The sequence below is a fragment of the Hemiscyllium ocellatum genome, chromosome 18, assembly GCF_020745735.1.
Source record: "Hemiscyllium ocellatum isolate sHemOce1 chromosome 18, sHemOce1.pat.X.cur, whole genome shotgun sequence".
Taxonomy (NCBI): domain Eukaryota; kingdom Metazoa; phylum Chordata; class Chondrichthyes; order Orectolobiformes; family Hemiscylliidae; genus Hemiscyllium; species Hemiscyllium ocellatum.
This window is the reverse complement of record NC_083418.1, coordinates 32,174,382-32,196,576: the sequence shown is the minus strand read 5'-3', so window position 1 is coordinate 32,196,576 and position 22,195 is coordinate 32,174,382. Positions and strand designations below refer to the sequence as shown.

The following is a 22,195-nucleotide window of genomic DNA, read 5'->3' as shown; positions in this document are numbered from 1 at the left end:
CAGTCTTAACAGGGGTAATTCACATATAACATTTGGTTTATTTTCATCGCATCACCTTATCACAATCAAACTCTGCGTCCCACAATTTGAACTAATATCTAGCATCAGGAGCTCTATCACAAAGTGAATTAGTGCTCTACAAGTCCCCTCACATCTCTCGGCATTTGTGTGTGGATTACTGGCATTTTCCAGACAAGGAAAAAAAACTGAATAACTGAATGGTTAATAGTTTGAATGAATACTTATATTTTAATAGGGCCCTTTCACTCAATGTACAGAAGCTTGGATATCTGTGCCTCCAAAGACCACTGTAGTTCTTCTAAGGTGCAAAGGGAACCACTCTGAATTGAAGCTCAGTCAATATCCCCCACAGTCCAACCTGCATGAAGGCAGTAAATCATTACAAAAGATGAATATTCAAATAGGCACAGGCATAGAACTTAACAACCTAATCACCTTTTAAGATACAAATTACCTTAAATTTTTGGATACATAATTTATACTATTTCCAACCTGGAGATTCATTTGCTAAATTAACAGAAAACACTGAATAAAGTTCAAGATTTATTCAAACCCCAATAGCCATCAATAGGCTGCTTCCCATAGCACAAACTGTGGCTGGATTATAAATAGCTGAGCATTTAAAACAGAATAACGATTGTTACAATGATCTCCACAAATTTCCACAAAGCCACAGTAAACATCATGGTAACGTCCAAGAGAATACTAAGTTCATTCTCTCCAAAGTCAAATGACAAAAGTGGATGGGAATGAGATGAGCCTATTGAAATCTTCCAGAATAGAAGGTAGTTTTACTTATTACTTTTGCAACTGATGGTGGCATTTGTTAATTTATTTGTGATCAATTTCATTCAAAAATTCTCAGATACACAGCTGTTGTATGACCTAAGGAAGATTGAACTTTTTTGGATGATATGGCTCCAAATCAGAATCTTAGGATTTTAAAAAAAAAATCCATTGACATTGGGAAAAGGACAAATTGACATTGTTTTTTTAACCGAGATTAAGACTGTTACAATTACTTTGGAATACTGTGGATGATGGAATTCATCACTACTATCAAAATCAATGCTGGTTTTCAGAGCAGGTTGGTGGATGTGAATTGGCTGAAGTCTCCTCAGGAGAGATAAAAGCTCTGGATAAAAGATTTTTTTCAGCCAAGTCGCTCAGGTGGTAGGGAAAATTGTCAAGGAAGAAACACAATGGCAACAACATTGTGTAAACAGTACAGCTGTGCTGGAACAATATACAGTGGGATTCAACAGGACAGAGATTTTATCTTGGTTTTAGCATCAAGGGTAATTGAAACAGATTATCCCAATTGGTACAGAAATAAAATTAAGTGAGATATTGAGATGTCAAAGTGTAGTTGTAGCACCTGTATAATCACAAGAATTGCAATTGTGTAATTACCAAAATCTGCAGCGTCATCCTGTAAGGGTGTTAGATGATATAGCAAGTCGAAAATAAAATATTCAGAATCCCTACTTAGCATTATATATTCTTCCCATTGCAATATTTTATTCCATAGGTGTTTATATACTCCAATAAAACTTTCAAAAACATATCTTGCAACTAGCTTGTTTCATATAAAATTATTCATGTTAGGAAATAACACAAGCTACCATTAAGAATGTTTCAACACGCCAACATTGTCTTTATATTAAAGTCCCATGTTATGACCTATTGAGTCAGAAGGTACATAAACTGACAAATCAGGTGAAAGTAGCTTCAATAGTAGAAACATCTCACTTACTGTCATCAACTCACATTGTATCCTGCCCAATAGTTTAATGCTATTAGTCAACTATCAAGGTGCTATATAACTGCAAACTGATGTACTAAAACATCACAAACCTTTACAGGAGTATCAATAATCAACAAAATGTGACAAAGTATGATTAAGATAGGGAAAACCAATTATTTAAACCTTTAGCTAATTAGCAAGATTCAAAACAAATAAACTTTGAAAGTTTAATTTGACTACAATAACTAAATGAAAAGGTCATGTTTTAATTCATCTTACTCAGAATATTGAAGATAAAATTAATATCTGATGCTACCTAATTAATTTAAAATGAGAGATGTAAGGTGAGTAAATTTATCCATATTTTAACTTTTTTTTAAACAAAGTCTTTCAGTTGAGAGAGAAGGTTTACTGGTTAAATTGTACTTTCTGGCCACAGTGATTTTAAAGCACGAGTATCCTTTTATGGGGTTTTAATCGTAGAAAGACCTTTTAAAAATGAACAAAGTAAGCAATTGTATATTAGGCTTTAAGTTTAGAGGGTCAGAGATCAAATTCTCCAAACTCGAAATCAACACAGCCAAGTCAAACCCTCAGTGACACAAAGTAATTCTCTATAATGTTTGGGTACTATAAAAGGTAGTGTTGTTGGTAAAAGATTGAAATTCAGAGCTTTTCTAAATCTTTTAATTTGTGAAAATAATTTGGTCCATTATTTTATCTTAACTTCTTCTGTATAATGAACTTTTATTTTATTTCAACCAAAACTGCAGCATTGCATGATTGCAATTCAGTGAAAGGCTACATCATTTAAAATCAAAAATAAACATGATCTATCAAGCCAGATTTCAGTCTGACATCAAACCTGTCCATTAAGTCTCAGTTGGGAATCATAGCTTGTGGAGTTGGCACCTTTAATGTGAACATTTTAGTGATGGTTGACCTATTTAAAATGGAAAGCTCCAAAAAGCATTAACTGCTGCTCACCAATTTTGAACAATGCCAATAGTCTCCTCTTGCACCAGGGACATCAGAAAAACGGAAGTGATATAGATTGTGCACATAAGATAGTGCTATGCTAATATTAGAGACATCCAATATTTTTACAATAAGAAAGTTATGATACTAGAAGGCAGAGAGTCTTGATTGGAAGTATAACAGCTTTGTGTCCATGCCTTTTGTTCTATTCCACTGGAAGGTTCGGGTTTCTGATCACATCCAGTAAAGAAACTCATGCCAGATTCAGACTGGAGTCCAAGGGAATACGTAGAACATCAGTGCAAGTCAAAGAGTCAAATGAGCACAGTATGTTCCATGCATAACTTTTGCAGCTAAAAGCATGCAGAATAGGAAGACACCCTAACATTGTAACTAAAATAATCATGATAGATTCTATAAACCATCTGGAACTCAGAATTAATGCCAGTCTACAATTCACATTGCAAAAACATTTCCTTCAACTATGCCCATCAACATCACTTTGTTCAAAGAAGCTAGTTGTCAGTTTTATAATTAGTATTTATTCATACATTGTAGAAACATAGTAGACATTTATACAACTATGCAGTCAGTCCAGCCCATTGAAGGAAAGTTCCAACTGATTTTCAGGGAGGCATGGATCCCCCACGTCCAATAATCATTAGATTGGCAAGTGGTGAACAATTCCCCACAATAAACACTGGAATTAATGATACCTGAAAAAAAGTCATTAAAAAAATTTTAAGCATGCACCATGCAGTTTAAAGGAGCACATCCTTTAGGAAAGGTGTTTGGCAAACACCTCTCTTTTGCAGGGTATGGAAAAGGGGAAAGGAAATACTGTCATTTTGGGCATTTGAGCTCTCTCACAATTAGATATTTTTACAACAAAAAAAAAACACTGGATGCTGGAAATCAAACAAAAAACAAACTGCTGGAAAAACTCAGCAGGTTTGGTAGCATCTGTGGAGAGAAAACAAGAGTTGGTGTTTCGGGTCCAGCGACCTTTCAGAACTGATTGTACAGCCATGAGTCCTGTCTCCCTATTACTATCCAGCAAACCCCCGCTGGAAAGTATATCTGTGGTTAAGAGGAGGAGAGCAGGCCACTTGTGAATCTTGACATTTGAACTGCCTGACAGCAATCACTTAGGTCCAATGCTGACGGCAACAATTGCTGTCAGGAGACTTCACTTTGAAGACAAGGATGAAACTTGGCATAAATTAATTTTAAGATTAATGTTTGCCAAACATTTGATGGTGCTCCTTTAATAGTAATGTATGGATTATAAGGAATTTTGTAGTGATTATAATACTCTAGTACAAGTTAAACATGTAGAAGAATGATACTTGGCTCAAGCCAGTTTGTAATCAAAGATTAAGAACTGAAAGTCTAGGCTCCCATCCTCAGTATTCTGTGCCGCACAATGAGGCATTTGGAGTCATTACTTAGTCACAACATTTATTGCTTAGGAGACTGGTCATCATGGCGTCAGTGCATCCAAAAAGGAAGGGATGCAAAAACATCATTGTACGGTTGTGGAAGAGGAGAGATACATTGTGGAATGTGAACGGAAGAGTATGGATGGCTAGTGTACAGTCCATGTTTGTATAGAGCCAAGACTTACAGACGTACAGGAGCAAAGTCAATGCTTCCAAACATCACTGAGTATCAGCTGGTAGTTTAAACTGTCCAACACAATAAATACTGAAAATGGAGTAGTCTGTGTACAATAATGGAATGCACTGCACATGAACAAACCAACAGGTCATAGCCGAATGGCTCTCAGCTGGAAGATGACAGCATGGACAGTTGAAGATATATTTTGTGGGACTGTGAAAGGAACAGTGACAAAGAGTTACAGGAGCTGGCAGAAAGCACGATGGCCATCTCAATGATTCATGGAATTGATAGGATCAGATCATTGACTGAGATACTTCATAGTCATGGTAATCCATGAGACCTTCATCCAATTAAGCATCCCTTGCACTAGCACAAGTGCAACATAGATGCATGAAATGTCATCTATCACCACCAACCCCACATCCCACCCCCCCACCCAAATCCCTCCTTCCCAGTTTGTTGAAGAATTCTTCTGTGGGAGTAAGTGGCCTTTCCACTATCTAGTTAGGGGAGGAGGCAGTGGGTGGTTTAGGGATCAGTCTCTATACTTGTACTGTAGATCACTGCCACATCATTGCTGCTATCTGATGTGATGTAACAGGACTATTTTAATCAACTCAAAACTGGCCCTACCCATGTATTCCTTCCAAAAACAGAAAATAGCTGGTGAATAGCACCTCAGAGAAGGGAAATTAAAAAATCAAATTGCTGCAATCATGGCTGGGCTTAATGCCCTAGCTTGAAGTCCAATGTTCCGCTATTATTACATTGAAAAGGAAGAAACTTACTTTTCCTTCAAAATGGTCCTCCAAGACCCACTTTTCTCCATTTTATACCAGTTTACCAAAAGGAATTAAGCCGCTGAGGCCTAACAGGCACAAAGGTTTGTGGTGGTTTTACAATTCTTGGTTGTTGCAACAAAGATCCAAATTATGAGACCTTTGATCAATGGCTAATGAGATAAGATTACCCTGTATATTTTCCATAGTCACGTCTTGGCATTTAACATAACTTCTAATATAGCCCAGGTCACGGAGGCAGTCATTCATCCACCCTGGGAATATCACCATGCTTCTTGTTCATTTCCTGCTCTTATTTGTGATGGCATTTTCCATATTGTTTAAATCCATTGTTTAAATTAATGGCCCCTTGACTTGAAGCTTAATTCTGAATCTGGGGCATCAACCCAGAGATTAAGACTCCTCGGTGTAGTATCCTAGTTTAGCATTAGACATTTCCTTCCTCAGCTTCATCACTTCCCAGTACATCTGTTCCACTGCAAAAGGGAAAAAAATAAATTAGAGTGAAAGACTTGCAGTTGTGCAATACCTTTCCCTAACTCAGATGTTCCAAAACACGTTATAGCTAAGGAAGTACTTTTGAAGTGTGGTCATTGTTCCAGTTTGGAAAAGGCAGCACCACCCAATCTGCACACAGCAAGCTTCCACATACCACAAGATGATAACAACTAGACTTTAAAAATTATTGCTGCGGTTGGGGGATACATATTAGTCAAGATACCGGGAATAACTTCCACAGTCCTTGAGGAGTCTGTCATGGGATAGTTTACAACTACCTCAGTGAGGACACTAGACCTTTAAATGCCTCAACCAGATCACAGTACAAACAGAACTGCATTCCCTCAGCACCACAATAAGTGGCAGCCTTGTTTTCCTGTGGACACAAGTCTCTGCAATACGATCAAATCTCAATTTTGTTTCATTCAGACCAATCCTGGTTCACCCAGTACCCACTCAATCACTGTGATAATCCCATTGCTATAAGAGCTCTACATATCCCTTCAGTTTATAATCAAGCTGCTATTAAAAACTGCTTCTATACTAATGTTAATCCCAGAATTGCTGAAAAGGCCACTATGAACTTTGAACATTCATAAGAGATGCTTTACAATCTTACCATCTTGTCGGACTAAACCTTGTTGGATATAACGAATATATGTGAAGAAATTGCAAACAGCAGTAATCTGTGAAACAGACAGTATCACAATTATAAATGTCAAATTCACAATTACAAAATAGAGCCCAGCCTCCTCTTACCCTCCCATCCCCTCCATTCCCAAAAACTGACTCCATGTCCTCTTACATCCCATCATTCCATTTTCATACCCATTCAAATCAGTAACCACGAGGAACAGAATTCATGAGCCCTTTGAAACTCTCTCAAATTTAAAGAAAAAAGCTTTCGAACCCTAGTTGAGAGAAAAAAAAATTGTCCCTTTGGGAAACTCAATTAGCAAGCATAACCATTGAAACGTCACTTGTGAAAAAAAAATGCACATTCCTTGACTGCTTATAAATCTGACAAAATAAAAGATACTGTCAGTTAAAAACTTGCTCAAACATTTAATCCAGCCAGTTGCTCAAAAAGTCAAATTAAACAGACCCCTCTGTTGCCATGTAAACAACCATGGAGTTAAATCCATGAGCAGGGATTGGAACTCAGTCTGTTGCACAACTGAATAGACAAATCCTCCAGAGCGCAATGCAATCTTTGACTGAGTCTTTGAAGTTGACTGCTGAAAACGCGCAGGTAAGGCAGCATCCAAGGAGCAGGAAAATAGATGTTTCGGGCATGAGCCCTTCTTCAGGAATGAGCCATTCCTGAAGAAGGGCTGATACCCAAAACGTCGATTCTCTTGCTCCTTGGATGCTACCTGACCTGCTGCGCTTTTCCAGCAACACATTTTCAGCTCTGATCTCCAGCATCTGCAGTCCTCACTTCCTCTTTGAAATTGACTGTTCAGTTTTCTTTCAAAAAGGTTCAACTGTGTCTGGACAACAGATCAAAGAAAACAAAAAAGGGAAAGAAAAAAAAATCTATGTTGTCCAGATGATCAATTTAAATCAGATCCTTCTTTCAATACATACTTTTTGTTTTTTTCCAAAAAAAAAAGTATTTTTATCTGTTAATGGGCAATGCAAAATTATCCTTCACATCCTGAAATTCAAATGACTGTGTTAAATCCTGTTTGCGACACACCATAACACAAGTCTTCTCCTTCTGAGTTATACATACCCTGGACCTGCAGGATGGTGAAATGTAGAAATAATTTCCAGAGTCCCCCAGTTTGATGCGATGCTTACATGTTCTGGATAGGCCACTCAGTGCACATTTCCTGAGGAGAAGGAACAAAGAGGTGCACAGTAAAACACCAAACTAGCTGACAAGTGTATTATCCTGGCAGGAAGTTAACAACAGTGTGCACACTAGTTAAACAGGCAAGGATCCACCCGAGTCCAAATTGGCCTTTTCAAATTTGGGCAAGACTGGAATACAGGAATTAATGATGGTATAAATCTCAAAAGTACATTTCTAATGGATAATGGTCAAATATTTCCAAGGTAGGCAGCAATGCTTTCTACAGTTCGGCTCAGATTCCTGAGAGCATGAGCAGGTGCAAGAGAGCAAAAGGTTCAAATTTCTTTAGAACAGAGGCAGCAGAGGGAAACCTTAGATGACAGGCATGAAGTTCCAGGAGGTTTGAGAGAGCAGCATGGTGGTTCAGTGGTTAGCACTGCCACCTTATAACACCAGGGAACTCAGGTTCAATTCCACCCTCAGGATACTATGTAGAGTTTGCACAGTCACCCTCTGTCTGAGTTTCTTCCTGGTGCTCTGGGTCTCTCCCCCCCCCCTCAGTCCAAAGATCTCCTGGCCACAAGAAATGTAGGGTTACTGGGATGGGGTTGTGTCTGGGTGGGATCCTCTTGAGGGTTAGTGTAGACTTGATGGGCCAAATGGCCTGCATCCACACTGTGGGGAATCTATAGAATACATACTCTATTCATCTTGTTGAGCGATCCATAGCCAGTCTACAGATTTAGAGTGATAGGTAAGAGGTTGAGGGGACATTTGGCATGAACCTTCTCAAACCAGAGAGGGGGGGCTGGAAATCACTGCCAGAGATGGTAGAAGCAGAACCGTCGTAACATTTAAAGATTACTTAAAAAGTGCAGTAATCTTCAAGGCTATGATCTAAGAGCTGGAAAGCAGAATTAGTTTGGGTGGCCATAACAGCAGCGTGATGAGGACCAAAATGGCCTCCTACTGTGCTGTAAATATATGATCTGTAACCTCAAACTTTCCCCCAAAATAACTGCACTCCACACCCCTCCTCCAAACCTACCTCGGCAAGCAACATTTTAAACTATTTTCTGCTGTACTTCCCATAATTTGCCACAAGTGTCACTTGCGAAGCTACTTATCTCTCCAATAATCTGCCCTTTTAATACTTCAGGAAATTAATCCAATACCTTTGCCTTCCAGAACTCTCTTCAGCTTTGGTAATTGCATGCAAATTGATTTCAATATCCACTAGTGTGAGGATAACATGATACAAGTGGCTTGATTCAATTGTGTCAAAGTTAAATGAGCTTAACAGGATTGAAATCAAAGTTTCTTTGCATCAAAGTCAATTGGATACAGTGCAAAACTGGCTAGAAAAAGCAATTGCTGGGCTCTCGCTTCCTGGTCAACAGCTTTCTGTACACTCTGCCTTGACTGAAAAAAAATGACAGTTGATGTATATTCTTCCACAACAGCAGAAACATCTGACATGTACTAACTCCAGGTGTAGGATTTCTCATCCCGAACCATACCTAGGACGGACTATTAAAGTGACTATACTGTTGAAGTAAAGTGGCCAACTGTGTGTGTCTGTTATCTACGTCAAGGAATCAAGTACTTTCAACATATACTTCTACCCTCCATCTTCCTCTTCCAGTGTGTTTATTTTCCTGTATTTCTCTTCTACTTTTCACAGCCTGCCTGACTGTATGGTGCGCAAAAGCATTCTTTTATTTCTTCCTCTACTGTTGTGGTATCATCTTTCTTATCTGGTATCATGTCCCTGGGGTACAGTACTTCCTTCTTGATCTGCAGGAATCATAACTATTTATACAATCATGGAAAATATTCCAACAATCTCCAGCCCCGTCAGATACAAAGAGGCCCCTCCATTAATCCTTTGAGCAGCACATTCCTGAAGCAGAGATTTTACACAATTTTAATTTATGCTGAAGGTGTTGATTTATAAGGGATTGCAGTCATGCTCACTCCCAGCAGTCCTCTTATACTTTCCTTGATTAGTTAAATCCCCACTCTGGCATGTAAGTGTATTGTGCACACGTGTAGGTAAGCATCTGTGTTTTAATCTCTATCTCCATTAAAAAAACTTCCAAATAAAATGTAATTTCCCAGTGGTTAAATCTCTTTCCTTCCCGAGCCATGGGTAAGGACAAATGCAGAAGCACCTAGACCTGCTCCATACTGCAACAGTCCTGGTTCACTGAACCTAGATAGAACAAATCTTTGGTACTAAAGGGATTGATCGGTTTCTTCTAGTTCCTGGAAAAGGATAAGTGGGGACAGTACACTACGCAACCAGTTTTGGTTTCAAACACAGTGAAGCAGCAAGCAGGGATGAACATGCCAGATCCCTCAGGTATACTGAGCTGAAGGATGACCTGAAAAGGTAGTGACAGTTTGGATTATGCAGGTGAGCACAGAGACAGAGATAACATTGCTCACAGGGTCATCATGTACTGCTGTTGCAGGCTGAGTCTCCTACACTTGCCTGTCCACACACTAGCAGAGGAAGAGAAGATGTAATAGCTAGAGATAACTGCTTTGTGCTGATGTGATATCACCATAAATACACTGAATATTTGCCAGCTTTGATAGATTTTTTTTATAACATCACAATTTCAACTCAAGTAGAAACATCACATTATAATACAAGGTTTCAACTTTGAGAAACTACTTGCATTTATGTTATGCCTTTTGCAACATTGGCTGAAAAATATTGCCAATAAACTTACTGAAGTACACTCTGAAATGCTGCATCGATTTTGTGCTAAGTAAGACCCCAGAACAGCAAAGTGACTAGTTAAATCTGATCTGGGTGGTGGAGTTCTACATTGAAGATACTGGGAGAACATGGTCCTCTTTCAAATAGAGGCGATGGGATTTCTTCCAATCAAATCAATTCAAAAGATGGTACCACCCTCAGGCTGACACTTCAGTGCAGTACTAAGTTTGGACACAGCAATTGAGCGCACTCCCATCAAACCAAACTTGTAAAAAAATTGTTGACTATTGTTTTAAATAGTCAAATAAAGAAAGTGCCTGCTGCTTTTTCACCAAAATCATTAAGCAGTTTCAAAAGAATTATAATTTTATTAAAACTCAAAAGAAATCCTAATTTAAACTAAATTGCGTTGAAATGAAGAGAGTTGGAAAGAGGAACTTTCTTTGAAACACTTCACACAAAGTACAACAGAGATATGAGGATATTAATCCAAGATCACTAAAATGAACTGTAAAAGCATCACAAAGATGCGTTTGAGAATGAGAAGGAATGAGATATACAGTGAGAAAACGTTTAGTTGAGGTAAATTTCTGAATAAGGAATATGATGTTTAAAAGCTTTTCCTAAATCATTAGAAGTGTACATACAACACGTGCTCAGCATGTTTCTCTGTCTGCATGTGAGTGCCTCTGGGAATAGTCTAATTTAGAAATTGTACATTTAACAAATTTCATGAAGCTGGGCATTTACCACCCTCTGCAGAACACAGTCAGAACTGCAGTCATAATAGGGGAGAGAATAGTGAAATGAAGACTGTTCAATCCACACAATTTCAATTTAGAATTGGGAATCTGGCCCCTAGTTCATCCCTACTCCAGAGATCAACAGGGATTTATTAAAGGACTAGGACAATTAATGACAGGGACCAGATTTACCATGCTAGTAAGTACAGTGGGCAGTACCCTCAAGCTGGAAGGCCAATAGGAGACCCTCCAGACACAGACTGGCAGCCCAATGGACTAAGCTGGAAGCTGATGAGTAAGGGAGGAGGAGAAGGAGGAGGATCAGGAGAAGGCAGGTCAACAATTTTAAACTTTAAATAGCCACAGCCACCTGGCCATGATCATGAGGGACAGCCTGTCTAATGAGGTAGCCAACAGTCACACCTCTGGTCTGGCCACCATTATGGGTCATGGGGGAGGGGCAGATCCTTTCTTGATCCATCACCACTGTCTCCCACCATTGTTTGCTCCAAGTCCATCCTGTTGACCTGGACGACTCAGCATGAACGATTGTGGTAGTGAGCCAGCACAGGGAGGCTAGCCACAAAGTCATACCCCTGACAGCCTCCAATCCAGACCCCGTACCATTTAAACATTCAGCCCTACAGCTATAGACACCCCCCACCCTCTACACACATTTTCTATGAGAGATATACTGCATAGTAAACACTCCCAAATTCTCAGATAACCAAACGAAAGGTCCATTAAACACCGACTGAATTATCTCCGTATGCAAGATGCCCACCCATTGTTCACACCAGTAGACTACTTGCCAAATGTTCCCTTGCAACCTACTGATATGCCCAACCCCTCATACAGGTAACTGTGGCTGTCCTAGGTTTAAAATTGTTGACATGCTTTCTCCTTCTCCCTTACTCACCAGCTTCATCAACTGGACTGCCGGTCTGTCTCTGGACGGTCTCCTATTGGCCCTCCAGCCCCTGGGCACTGCCCACTGTACTTACGAGCATGGTAAACTGGTCCGTCATTAATTGTCCTATTCCTTTAATAAATCCCTGTTGATCTCTGAAATAGACCACGTGAGGGCAGAACCTGGGGTGAACCAGGTGCCAGATTCCCAACTCTAAATTGAAATTGCGTGAATCAAACGGTCTTCATTTCATGACCAGCCTCACTGTTCCAGTAACATGCAGAGGAGATTATTATCTTCATTATAGTTCTATACGCCACCCCTCTGCAGCTACAGGAAAACAAACACAGGGTTCCTCTCCACCCACCACCTCACCAGATAATGTTGATGGGCTCAAGTCATTACTTCTGAAAGACAGCATTAGCAATGCAAAGAATATTATAATTGCTGAAAACAGGTTTCATCCAAAAGAGGCAAGCCACCAAATGCATACAATTACAGAAGCCATGCAACAAGCAGACAAAGAGGAGTCATATCCATTTATGGGAATAAGTGTTACTGGCAAAGTGAGAATTTATTCCCCATTGCCTGGGAAGAAGGTGGAAGTGAGCTGCATTCTTGAACTTTTACAGTCCCTGGGAAGATGATACTCTCACAATGCTAGTAGGAGCGAAAAGGCCAGGATTTTAAACCAACGACAGAAAACCAATATGTTTCTACCCCAGGATGGTCTGTGGCTTAAAGGAGATTGGTCTTGCAGGTTGTGGTGTTCTTGTGTGCTTGCTGCATGTTCTGCAAAAACAAACAGTCTGACCCAAACATCTCTAGTACATTTGCATATGGGTCCCAAAGGTCCTTGAAACAAGTTTGAATACATATATGCTTCTGTGTTAGCAATATAGATCAGCACTGCCCAGGGGAGAGAGAGTCATCTGCTGCACAAATTCAGGATTATCCATTTTCCCAAAATATCCTGTAGCTAGCGCTCTCAGTCAGGATTAGCTGACTTGAAAGCCTGCTATATAGCTAGGACAATAGCCAATAAAGATTTAATTGAAAAAGTGTCCCATACATTTCACACTGGGAGATTAGCTGCCTGCTGGTTTCAGTGGGTTTACTGCACCAATACAACTCAGAGCCAGAATCTAGAAAAGTACAGATTGCAAGACCATATAGCCCCAGTAGGAGTAGGTTTCAGCACCACTATGGAGTTTACAGAAGCTGTATTAATACTGTGAGTAAAGGCTGATTACAAAAGTTAGTGTTCATTAGGATCAGGAATATCCATGTAAACACTTACGTCAACACTTCAGCCCGCCACCCACTAAAAGAGAGAAAGAACATTAAATCAAGAGAATCAGACCAAATTAACAATAAATCAGATCAAAGGCTATACGAGTGAAGAATGTGCTCTTACTTTGGTCCTCCACACTCTATTGCTGAGGCCTTGACGACTGGTAATGCCTGGGCAGCAGCTGGCTCAATACTCAAAGTATTGTTCTCCACAGCAGCTTGGACTGCTTCAGTCAGCTGAGAGAGGGCGAGAGAGCGCACGCAAACAAAAAAAGGCACAGAGCGTGGGAGAGCAGAAGTAAACAGGACATATAGAAAGGTAGAGTGCAAGACGAAATCAGAGCATGCAAGTCAAGCAGAACAGCAATAAAGAGAAACAGAATAAACATTATTAAATACAAGGCAATATTTGTTCACAAGAGTTTTATCTTACCTGTAAACCAACTGAAGTTAATAAAAAGTCAATCATGTCACTCATTCTCTGGGTCCCACCCCCAGTGCAGACAGTCTCTCTAGGCAGGGAGCAAAAGCAGCCCACACAGTCTCCCTCCAGTTTATTTGCCTCACTTGTTAGACTTCTTTGCCATCCTGAAAATTTGCCCTCCTGCTGCTGAAGTGCTCCAGTCAACACACACAGTGCTTTTGAAAGTTGAACCACCAAACACTGGGAGGAAGTTTGGAAGCATAAAGCGGGATAAAGTATGTGTTAAAGAACTCTCAACTGCAGTCATCAGGAACTCCCAGAAGTGGTAATCAACCCCTCAAACAGAAACCAGGTACAAAAAAAAACAAAAAACAAGGAACTCATACACCATGAGCACCAAGCTGCCCCTTAACAAAGGCACCAGTCCAGGCACAACGTGAGGTCTATGGGCTTTCCAGAAGCTAAAGATTCATCCTCCAGAATTTGCCATCAGGCAATCATTATGCTCGGTCTAACATCAGCTCATGCCAAAAGGTTATATACTTTCAGCCAAGCTCACCTCATGTTTGGCAAAGGAGAGACATGGGCTGATATCTTCCTGGTAAATCCTCTCCAGAAATGGACAAGCCTTATCCAGGGTCGGATCCTCCTTCCACGATTGGAACTCCTCAAATAAAATCAGGTCGATCTGTAAGGAGCAAGACACGAGCATCAGGAACAGCAGTATTACCTTAAAACCAGAGGTCAGGCAGGTAAGCAAACATCTCCTTCTAATCCCTTAGTGCCACGACTACTGGTAGCCTCCATACTCCCCAAACATTAACCCTCAATTACTCCATGAGACCAAGCACACACTCCTTCAGTCTCATCACTTTTTGTAAGTGTGGATGTGGAATGGCAGTAAACCATCAATGGCTTCACATCAATAATGGGTTAATGAAATGATAAACCTATTCCGACTCCAATAAGTCACTTACAACACAATTATTCCAGATGTACATTTTTCATTCTTCTAGTGACATTCCAAATCCGTGCCCTTGCTTATTACTGGAGAATGAGGATATTGTATCATAAATCACACTGGAAAACAAAATAAAGAAACCCTAACTCCTTTCAGCTCATTTCTGTCTCAGAGATAGCAGAATAAGCATGAGCCATTAGCCTGAGCTGGAGGGTTTAATTCACCACAATACTGTGTCCTTCAATTCTTTTTACCCTAGTTTAACATCAAGAGGAGTAAACACAAAGTACATCGCTATGACAAAGATCATTCTCAGCGATATGACAGGACAATTGGGGCACAAGGAGACAATTGTACCTGATGCTCCTGCATTGACGATGGCTTGGTAAGATGCCCGTATGGCTCAGGTGTGACATAAATCGCCCTCCCAGGTACGATGCAGAGCAGCAGAGAGAGGAGAGTGGGCACTCCTGCCTTCAGGAGCACCATGAAAAATCAGTGTTAGCAGAGTTAGAATATTAGAACAGACAGACAGGGAATTGACCATAAACCAATAGTCTCAAGGAGCACTTCTTGTGAGTTCAACACAGCATTCCTTTTAAGATAGCATCAGGTCCCAGTTGATGAATTAATTTAGTTTTTAATTGATTGTTCACCCATTTTTAAATTCTAAATCAAACACTATTCTCTCAAAGTGCCAAACGCATTCAGTGATCACTAACAACTCTTGAGCATTTATGTGGACAGTTACAAGTATATGATGTTTTACACTTCCTTTAACCCTCCCCTAATCAGGGCTGACAAGGGCTTCCACCACTTGCTTTTGAGTGAGACCAGGTATTAGGTCAATAAACATGATGCCACCCCTCCAAAATCAATTTAGTACCGAGGTTCAGGTTTACCAGTGGCAGAGCCATGAGAGTTATAGCAGACAGATTCAAGGCCCCAGCTAACTCAATCTCTGCAGACCTACAGAATTGCCCCAGTGGTGGGTCGATGGAGTTAAAATTACCCAGGATTTGTTCTGCTGATGTCACATTTAATCAAACAAGGTTGTGAATCACATTCCCACTGAGGGGCACATATCTCGAGGCAGACAGGTTGAATGAGAAACAAGCAGACAAGACAGCAAGGCAAGTAAGCCAGGAGAAGCAGACAAAAGAAGGCCGCCAATGAGACAGACAAGTGGACAGAGAGTGATCAGAACAGTTTCCACACTCACCTCCCTACCATCTTTGCTGACTGGCTTTAACTGGGTATTCTGTGTCGCTGCCGTCACAATGGCACTACTCAAGCTTTTGTTGCGACTATGGCCCTTCTTAAAGACCACCTTAGAGGGGCTCTGGAGCTGGGGGTGCAGCTCCCTATTCGGAGAAGATGGTGTAGATGTAATCACAAGGGTCTTCAGTGCTGTTACCTCAGCCAAAAGCATGTCAATCTAAGATGGGGTGGGGAGAGGAAACAGAGAAAGGCAAACATTACCCAGCCAATCACTTGAATATGGTAGTGGATGCTAATCCTGAAGAACAAATCAATTAATTTCAGACACCCAAGAATTGATTGCAACAAGACCTGCAATATGGAAACTGAGCAAATGGGGTTGGGGCTCAGTTTAAAATTGCCCAGAGGATCCGTGCCAATGTCCTGCTCCTATCCCACATTTTTCCAATTTAACTGTACTTTTCTGAGCACATGCATTAAACACTTGTAGGGAACTGCAGGATATGTCTTCGTGTCAATTAGATTCTGATGACCTCATTGAGCTGAATTTGTTATTTTAACTACTGATCCACATGAGGAAAATAGCCCCATCGAGTGAATCAGGCAGGTTAGATGAAAAGAGTCAGGACTGAGAGGTATCCAAAGAAAGTTAACTTATATTTACATTTTTCATATAGGAACAGTACCATTAGAAATCAGAGAATTGTTGATACAGCAAAGATGGCCATTAGTTCCACTGTGCTTGCACCTCTTGAAAGAGCTAGCCTCCTCTTTCCCCACAAACCAGCAAATGTTTTCCCTTCAAAAAAGGTGTTAGTGAATTACTTATTAAACATGGACATTTATTCAATCAGCCGTCCAGATAACACATTCCAGACCATCACGACTCATTCAGCTAAAATGTCATAGCCAATGGTGTATTTGGTTTTTGTTTGACAATCGCCTTAAATCTGTGCCTTATGATGATCAAATCTTCTGCCACTTGAAACAGTTTATTGACTCTACCAAAACTATTCAAGATGTTGAATACCTTCAAATTGTCTGCAGTCTCTCTGCTCTTGTCCAGGCTCTCCACATACATAAATCTTTAAATCTCTGATACCATTCTAATAAACCCCCTGTAAACCATCTCCAAGCCCATCCTATTCTTCCTAATGTGTGGGACGGAGAGTTGGCCATAATCTACAGCTGTGAGTTAATTAGTATTTTGTTAAAAAAAGATTAGCACAGCTGCCTTCCTTTCACACACAAATCTTTCCAATGAAAAAGCCTGCATTAGATTTTTTAAAGAAATGGCCATCTCCTCTTTGAAGGATTTGTCTCTTCATACCAAGATCTCTATCTTCCTGCACTATTTTAATACTGTCTCATTTCCCTTATTGCCTCTTCTCATTCTTAATGAAGTTGATCACTTCACAGTTTTCCCTGCCAGGTGCTTATTTATTTCACCAGTTTGTTTATCTCCTTAAGTTACTGCCCCCTCACCACCTGCTTTATTTCTAAGTTTCATGACATTTGCAATCCTTAAAATTATAGCACATTCCTAAATCCAGGTCATTGCCCTTATATGAAAGAGAGCAGTGGACCCAACTGTGACTTCTCAGGTCTACCATCGCACACATGCTTTCTGAAAAAGAACTATGCATGGCAGTTTGCGGTCTCTTAGTAATTTCACATTCACTCAGTCACTGTCCTTTTAAACCCACCGTTTTGCTACAAAATTTTACCACAAAATAAATTAAGTTTGAGATCCAGAAAATGGTATAAAGAATCTTCGAACATCTTGCACGTACTCAATGACACCCAAACGTTATTTGCACTTGTGACAAGCAGAAATATAGAAAATAAAAGTAGGCCATTTGACCCTTCAAGCCGACTCCACCATTCAATGAGATCATGGTTGATCATCCAACTCAGTACTACATTTCCACTTTTTCTCCATAGCTCTAAAGTAGCATATCTGACTCCTTGAAAACATTCAATATTTTGCTGTCAACTACTTTGTAGAAAATAATTCCATAGGCTCACCACTCTCTGGGTGAAGAGATTTTTCATCTCAGTTCCCTCTGTCCTTTAACGGTGGCACAGTGGTTAGCACTGCTGCCTCACAGCGCCTGAGACCCGGGTTCAATTCCCGACTCAGGCGACTGACTGTGTGGAGTTTGCACGTTCTCCCCATGTCAGCGTGGGTTTCCTCCGGGTGCTCCAGTTTCCTCCCACAGTCCAAAGATGTGCAGGCCAGGTGAATTGGCCATGCTAAATTGCCCGTAGTGTTAGGTAAGGGGTAAATGTAGGGGTAAGGTGGGTTTCGCTTCGGCGGGTCGGTGTGGACTTGTTGGGCCGAAGGGCCTGTTTCCACACTAAGTCTAATCTAATCTAATCTAGTCTAAACACCTCAACCACTCAGGAGACTACACAGCAAGCTATGGTCAATATTGAAGATCAGGGTCAGCTCCTTCTGAAAAAGTAGGTGTTGCTACAACTTGAAGCTTTAATGCTACAAATCCTTCTGAATCACCCTACAAGTCATCAGGTAGCTTGCGGGACACATGTCTGACCATATGGTGGGGAGAGGTTACCTACCTTGCCTTGGGCTTCTCTGAGTTGCTTCTCAGCTGTGGCCTGTTTAGTGTTTGCTTCCCGCACCATCTTATGCGCTTCCTGTTTATAAGAAACAGTAACAATTACTGACCATGAGCAAAGAGCATGGGTTAGATGACAGGGTCAAAGGACAACAGCTCAAGAATATATTGGCATCAAACACCCAGGTTTGAAGCTCCAGAAATCACAGACCAGGTCAAAGGGCGCAGCTCCTTTGTCAGAGAAAGTCCACTCAAAACCTACAGGCCAAACCTGATCCTTCTGCTCTCCAAACAGTCAAGTGGAGGGGAAGAACTTTATAATATAGAAAATCATGAAGGAGTCAGGGAGGCCAACAGAAGTTAATTACAGGAATTAATCCCAAATGTGTATTTGTCCTTTATATGCGCATTTTAGAGTTTTGTTTTTAAAAACTGCAGTTTTCTTCCAATAGTCAACGTTGCAAACAGCATGAAACAAACCTATTCCGATTAGGAGGAAAGTACATTGCATTGGCGCCATTTTCCTGACTGAATGAAGCCTAGAGTTGTCAATACCTCAAAGAGACTGGCTGTCAGCTCCTCCAGTTCCTGCTCCAATTGCTCCCGCACTTTAGATAGTTTCTCACATTCTTCATCCTTGAGCTTCAGCTCCTAAAACAAGGAACAAAGACAGGTCAGTCACATCAATGGCTTAGGAGAATAATTGGAGCATCCAATGCAGTACAGAATCAGGAATGGCTCCAAGGTTAATATCAATTCGGTGATAATTTCACCCAGGAAGTAAATTTGGCAATAGTCAGCCATTCTCGACAACACTGGCCTTGGCTCATCACAGAATCATCCTAGTGTAGAAGGCCAATTATCTCAACTCATCTGCAACGACTCTCCCAAATGAGTATCATGAGCACTGTGCACAGATCTGGGCACTTCACCTTTAAAAAAGAGGATATATTTAGTCCTGAGAGGGAGTACAAAGTAGCCATGCTGTGGAGCTGCCAACTTTGGACTGGGGTGGACTGAGAAGTCACATGACACCAGGTTAACATCCAATGGACTTACTTGAAATAACAAGCTTTTGAAACACTGCTCCTTTGGTACCTGACAAAGGAGCAGAGCCCCAAAAACTCGTAATTTCAAAAAAACCTGTTGGTCAATACTCTGTATTCTCAGAAGTCACTCGACACCAAGTTTACAAGAACGGTACCTGGACTTCAGGGGTTAAGTTAAGAGGATTGATTATATAAATTATGCCTGTTTTCTCTAGAATTTAGAGGGTTAGGGGTTAAGCAAAATCTCCAATCTACTGACAGGAAAGGACATGTAGATAAAGATCAGCTGTTTCCATTAGTTGGAGACTTTAGAACAATAGGGCCGAGTCTGAGAATTTAGGCTCAGACCATTTAGGAGAGATGGTAAGAAGCACTTCTTCAAAGAGTAGTCAAGGTTTGGAACTTTATTCCACAAATAGCAGTTCATTTTTAAAACTGGAAACAGATAAATTTTTGTAAAGCTAAGGTCTGAATGGATACAGGCCAAAGTAGGTATACAGAGTTAGATCACCGATCAGCCATGATCTCATTGAGCAGCAGGACAAGTCGGGGGCTTCTGTTCCTTGGCACTATTTCTCTCACCCTTATCCTGTACCCCACATATAATCACCCAGTCATGCTCCGAATCCCTGTCCATTTACTTATTGGTAAATGCTTGTGTGCATGAACATCAGATGTGAACTAAGAATGGAAAGATGACAGGACTGTGAGGTGTAGCCCATAATAGCTTTACAGTCAAAGACAGCTGAAAAGGTGGAATGAGTTCTAAAACAAAGGGTGGCTAAAATACACAATGATAACAATGCTACTGTATAGGAGTATCAGCTGTGTCAAAAGTTGACGGTAAGGTGATTTAATGCAATGTAGACCAAGATACTACACAGTCTAATAAACTCTATGCTGTTCAGCTATCAAGGTAGAGATGTGCTTCACATCCCAAAGTGGAATCCTCAAAGATAACCAACCAGCTCAATTAACAGATGGTTCCTGCTGCATGGTAAGGTTTATCCCTAGATGGGTAAAAAATGGTAAATCATCAGATGGTCAGCTCTAGCTTTTGTATCGTCTTTACTACAGATCTAAAGTCCATCATATTCAGTTATAAATATTTGATGCTCAGAGATAATGTGCTAACATTTCATTTGCCACAATCAAAAATGTAGAGCAGACAGTAAACTCCAGATTCCTTCAACCCGGTTTTACTCTATTTACTTATACCCTCTCAAGTAAGCATCATTCAACAAAATACACAAATATTTAGACTAAAACATTAAGCAGAACTAGAAAGCTTTTGAAGTCATACACTGCAACCTGCACTCTTACCCTCTGCGCCTTTGCCAGCTCCTCCTTCAGCCGTTCTGATCCTTTCTCCCGTATTTCCACAGAGGAACTCCGCAGCCGGGAGAGGTGGTATGCATTGCGAAGCATCTCTTCGCTCATGGGTTCAGAAGCTTCCTGCTGAGCTTTTGCTGCATGCTGCTCAGATCCTGCTTCATCGTCCCCAGGCATTGCCTCCTTCCAGGTGCTGAGCACAGTTTTACTGGCCAAAAACTGGCTCCCAGCAGTTAGCTTCTGATCCCTGATGAGACGAACAAATTAGGACCATCAGGAATAGGTATAACTCAGTCAAAGCAACACAGCACAGCTTCAATCTTTCACAAGGAAAAACAAACTCAGCTGGTCTGGCAGCATCTCTGGAGACAGAAACGGTCAACATGGAAGCCAGTGACCCTTCCTCAGATTTCTGTTTTTCTCTTCAAAGATTAGTCAGATCTGCCAAGTTCTCTTGACATTTTTATTTATCGTTTGTCTGAGATCTCCAGCATCTGCAGTTTTGTTGTTTCATTTTAGTGTTACATCTTTAACTAGATACAAAATGAGAGAAAAAAAAACAATACAGGAAGGACAAGAGAAAGGATGGAAAAAGAGGTAAAGACTCCGAGAATGAGCAAGAGTGAAAGAATAAGAATAATAAAGGGATTAAAAGTAAAAGTGGCATTGAGATCAAAAGATTGAAAATAAAGATCTACAGTGGAAAAAAGAGTAGCAGAGCTGAATAGGAAAAAGACACAAGGACAAGTAATTGAAAAAAAAACTTCAATGGTGAACAGGGAGGGAGTTGTGAATCCACACATTTATAAAACATTGCAAGTTGTGAAGATAAAAGTCAACTGCTGGCCACAGCCTGTAACTGAAAATCAGAATTTAAGAAACACTAGATGGCAACCACACTCCATTGGGAAGACTGGACATTTATCCTCAATTTTCTTCCCTTACGGGAATTGGTAGGGTGCAGAGTGAAGCCATTTGGCCAATTGTGTCTGCATCTTCTCATCCATCTGCACAGATGACAGGATTGAGATGGAAAACCTGGCACAGATTTCCGAGCTTCTAAAGCTGGAGTCATTAACAATCATTTTTTGCTGCAGGATTTGCATATTGCTGAGAAAAAATATACATTTTTCAAAGCATTTGCAATAAATAGCAATGTAAAAGGAAATCAATTATTTTGGTTCATGCTGTTACTATGCAGTAGCACTGAGTAGAGTGCACCACTAACAGGAAATAGACATCAAGCTAATCACGTGTGCTGCATGAATTTCAGCATCATGGAGATATTAGGTACACCACAAAGACTGGCAGATTACGTTAAACAGTTTATTCCTACCTGTTGTTTGCAACTAAAGTACACAACCAGGCAATGCTTGCAAAACTCCCAATGAACAACATTTTCTAAATAACATCTGTGCACACAAAAATCTACACTGATAAACAATTGGGAGATTGCCAGTCCCATTTGCAGTGTGGTACAC

At 40.5% G+C, this 22,195-nt stretch overlaps 1 protein-coding gene across 4 annotated transcripts in view; it reads right to left on the bottom strand.

Annotated features, from left to right (window-relative positions):
* Window positions 1-3,265: 3,265 nt before the first annotated feature.
* The window catches only part of LOC132824404 (guanine nucleotide exchange factor for Rab-3A-like), a 46,740-nt gene continuing 27,810 nt past the window's right edge, over window positions 3,266-22,195 (bottom strand). For 3 of the 4 annotated variants that reach the window (XM_060838833.1, XM_060838835.1, XM_060838836.1), the window contains 10 exons: window positions 20,706-20,961; window positions 18,889-18,984; window positions 18,335-18,412; window positions 15,753-15,968; window positions 14,129-14,257; window positions 13,270-13,382; window positions 13,153-13,176; window positions 7,406-7,505; window positions 6,287-6,353; window positions 3,266-5,645 (listed from right to left, as the gene is read on the bottom strand). In XM_060838833.1, the coding sequence (XP_060694816.1) occupies window positions 5,563-5,645; window positions 6,287-6,353; window positions 7,406-7,505; window positions 13,153-13,176; window positions 13,270-13,382; window positions 14,129-14,257; window positions 15,753-15,968; window positions 18,335-18,412; window positions 18,889-18,984; window positions 20,706-20,961 (1,162 nt within the window). In that variant the 3' untranslated portion in view covers window positions 3,266-5,562. The remainder of the gene's footprint in view (window positions 5,646-6,286; window positions 6,354-7,405; window positions 7,506-13,152; window positions 13,177-13,269; window positions 13,383-14,128; window positions 14,258-15,752; window positions 15,969-18,334; window positions 18,413-18,888; window positions 18,985-20,705; window positions 20,962-22,195) is intronic. The other variant, XM_060838834.1, reaches the window with a different exon arrangement.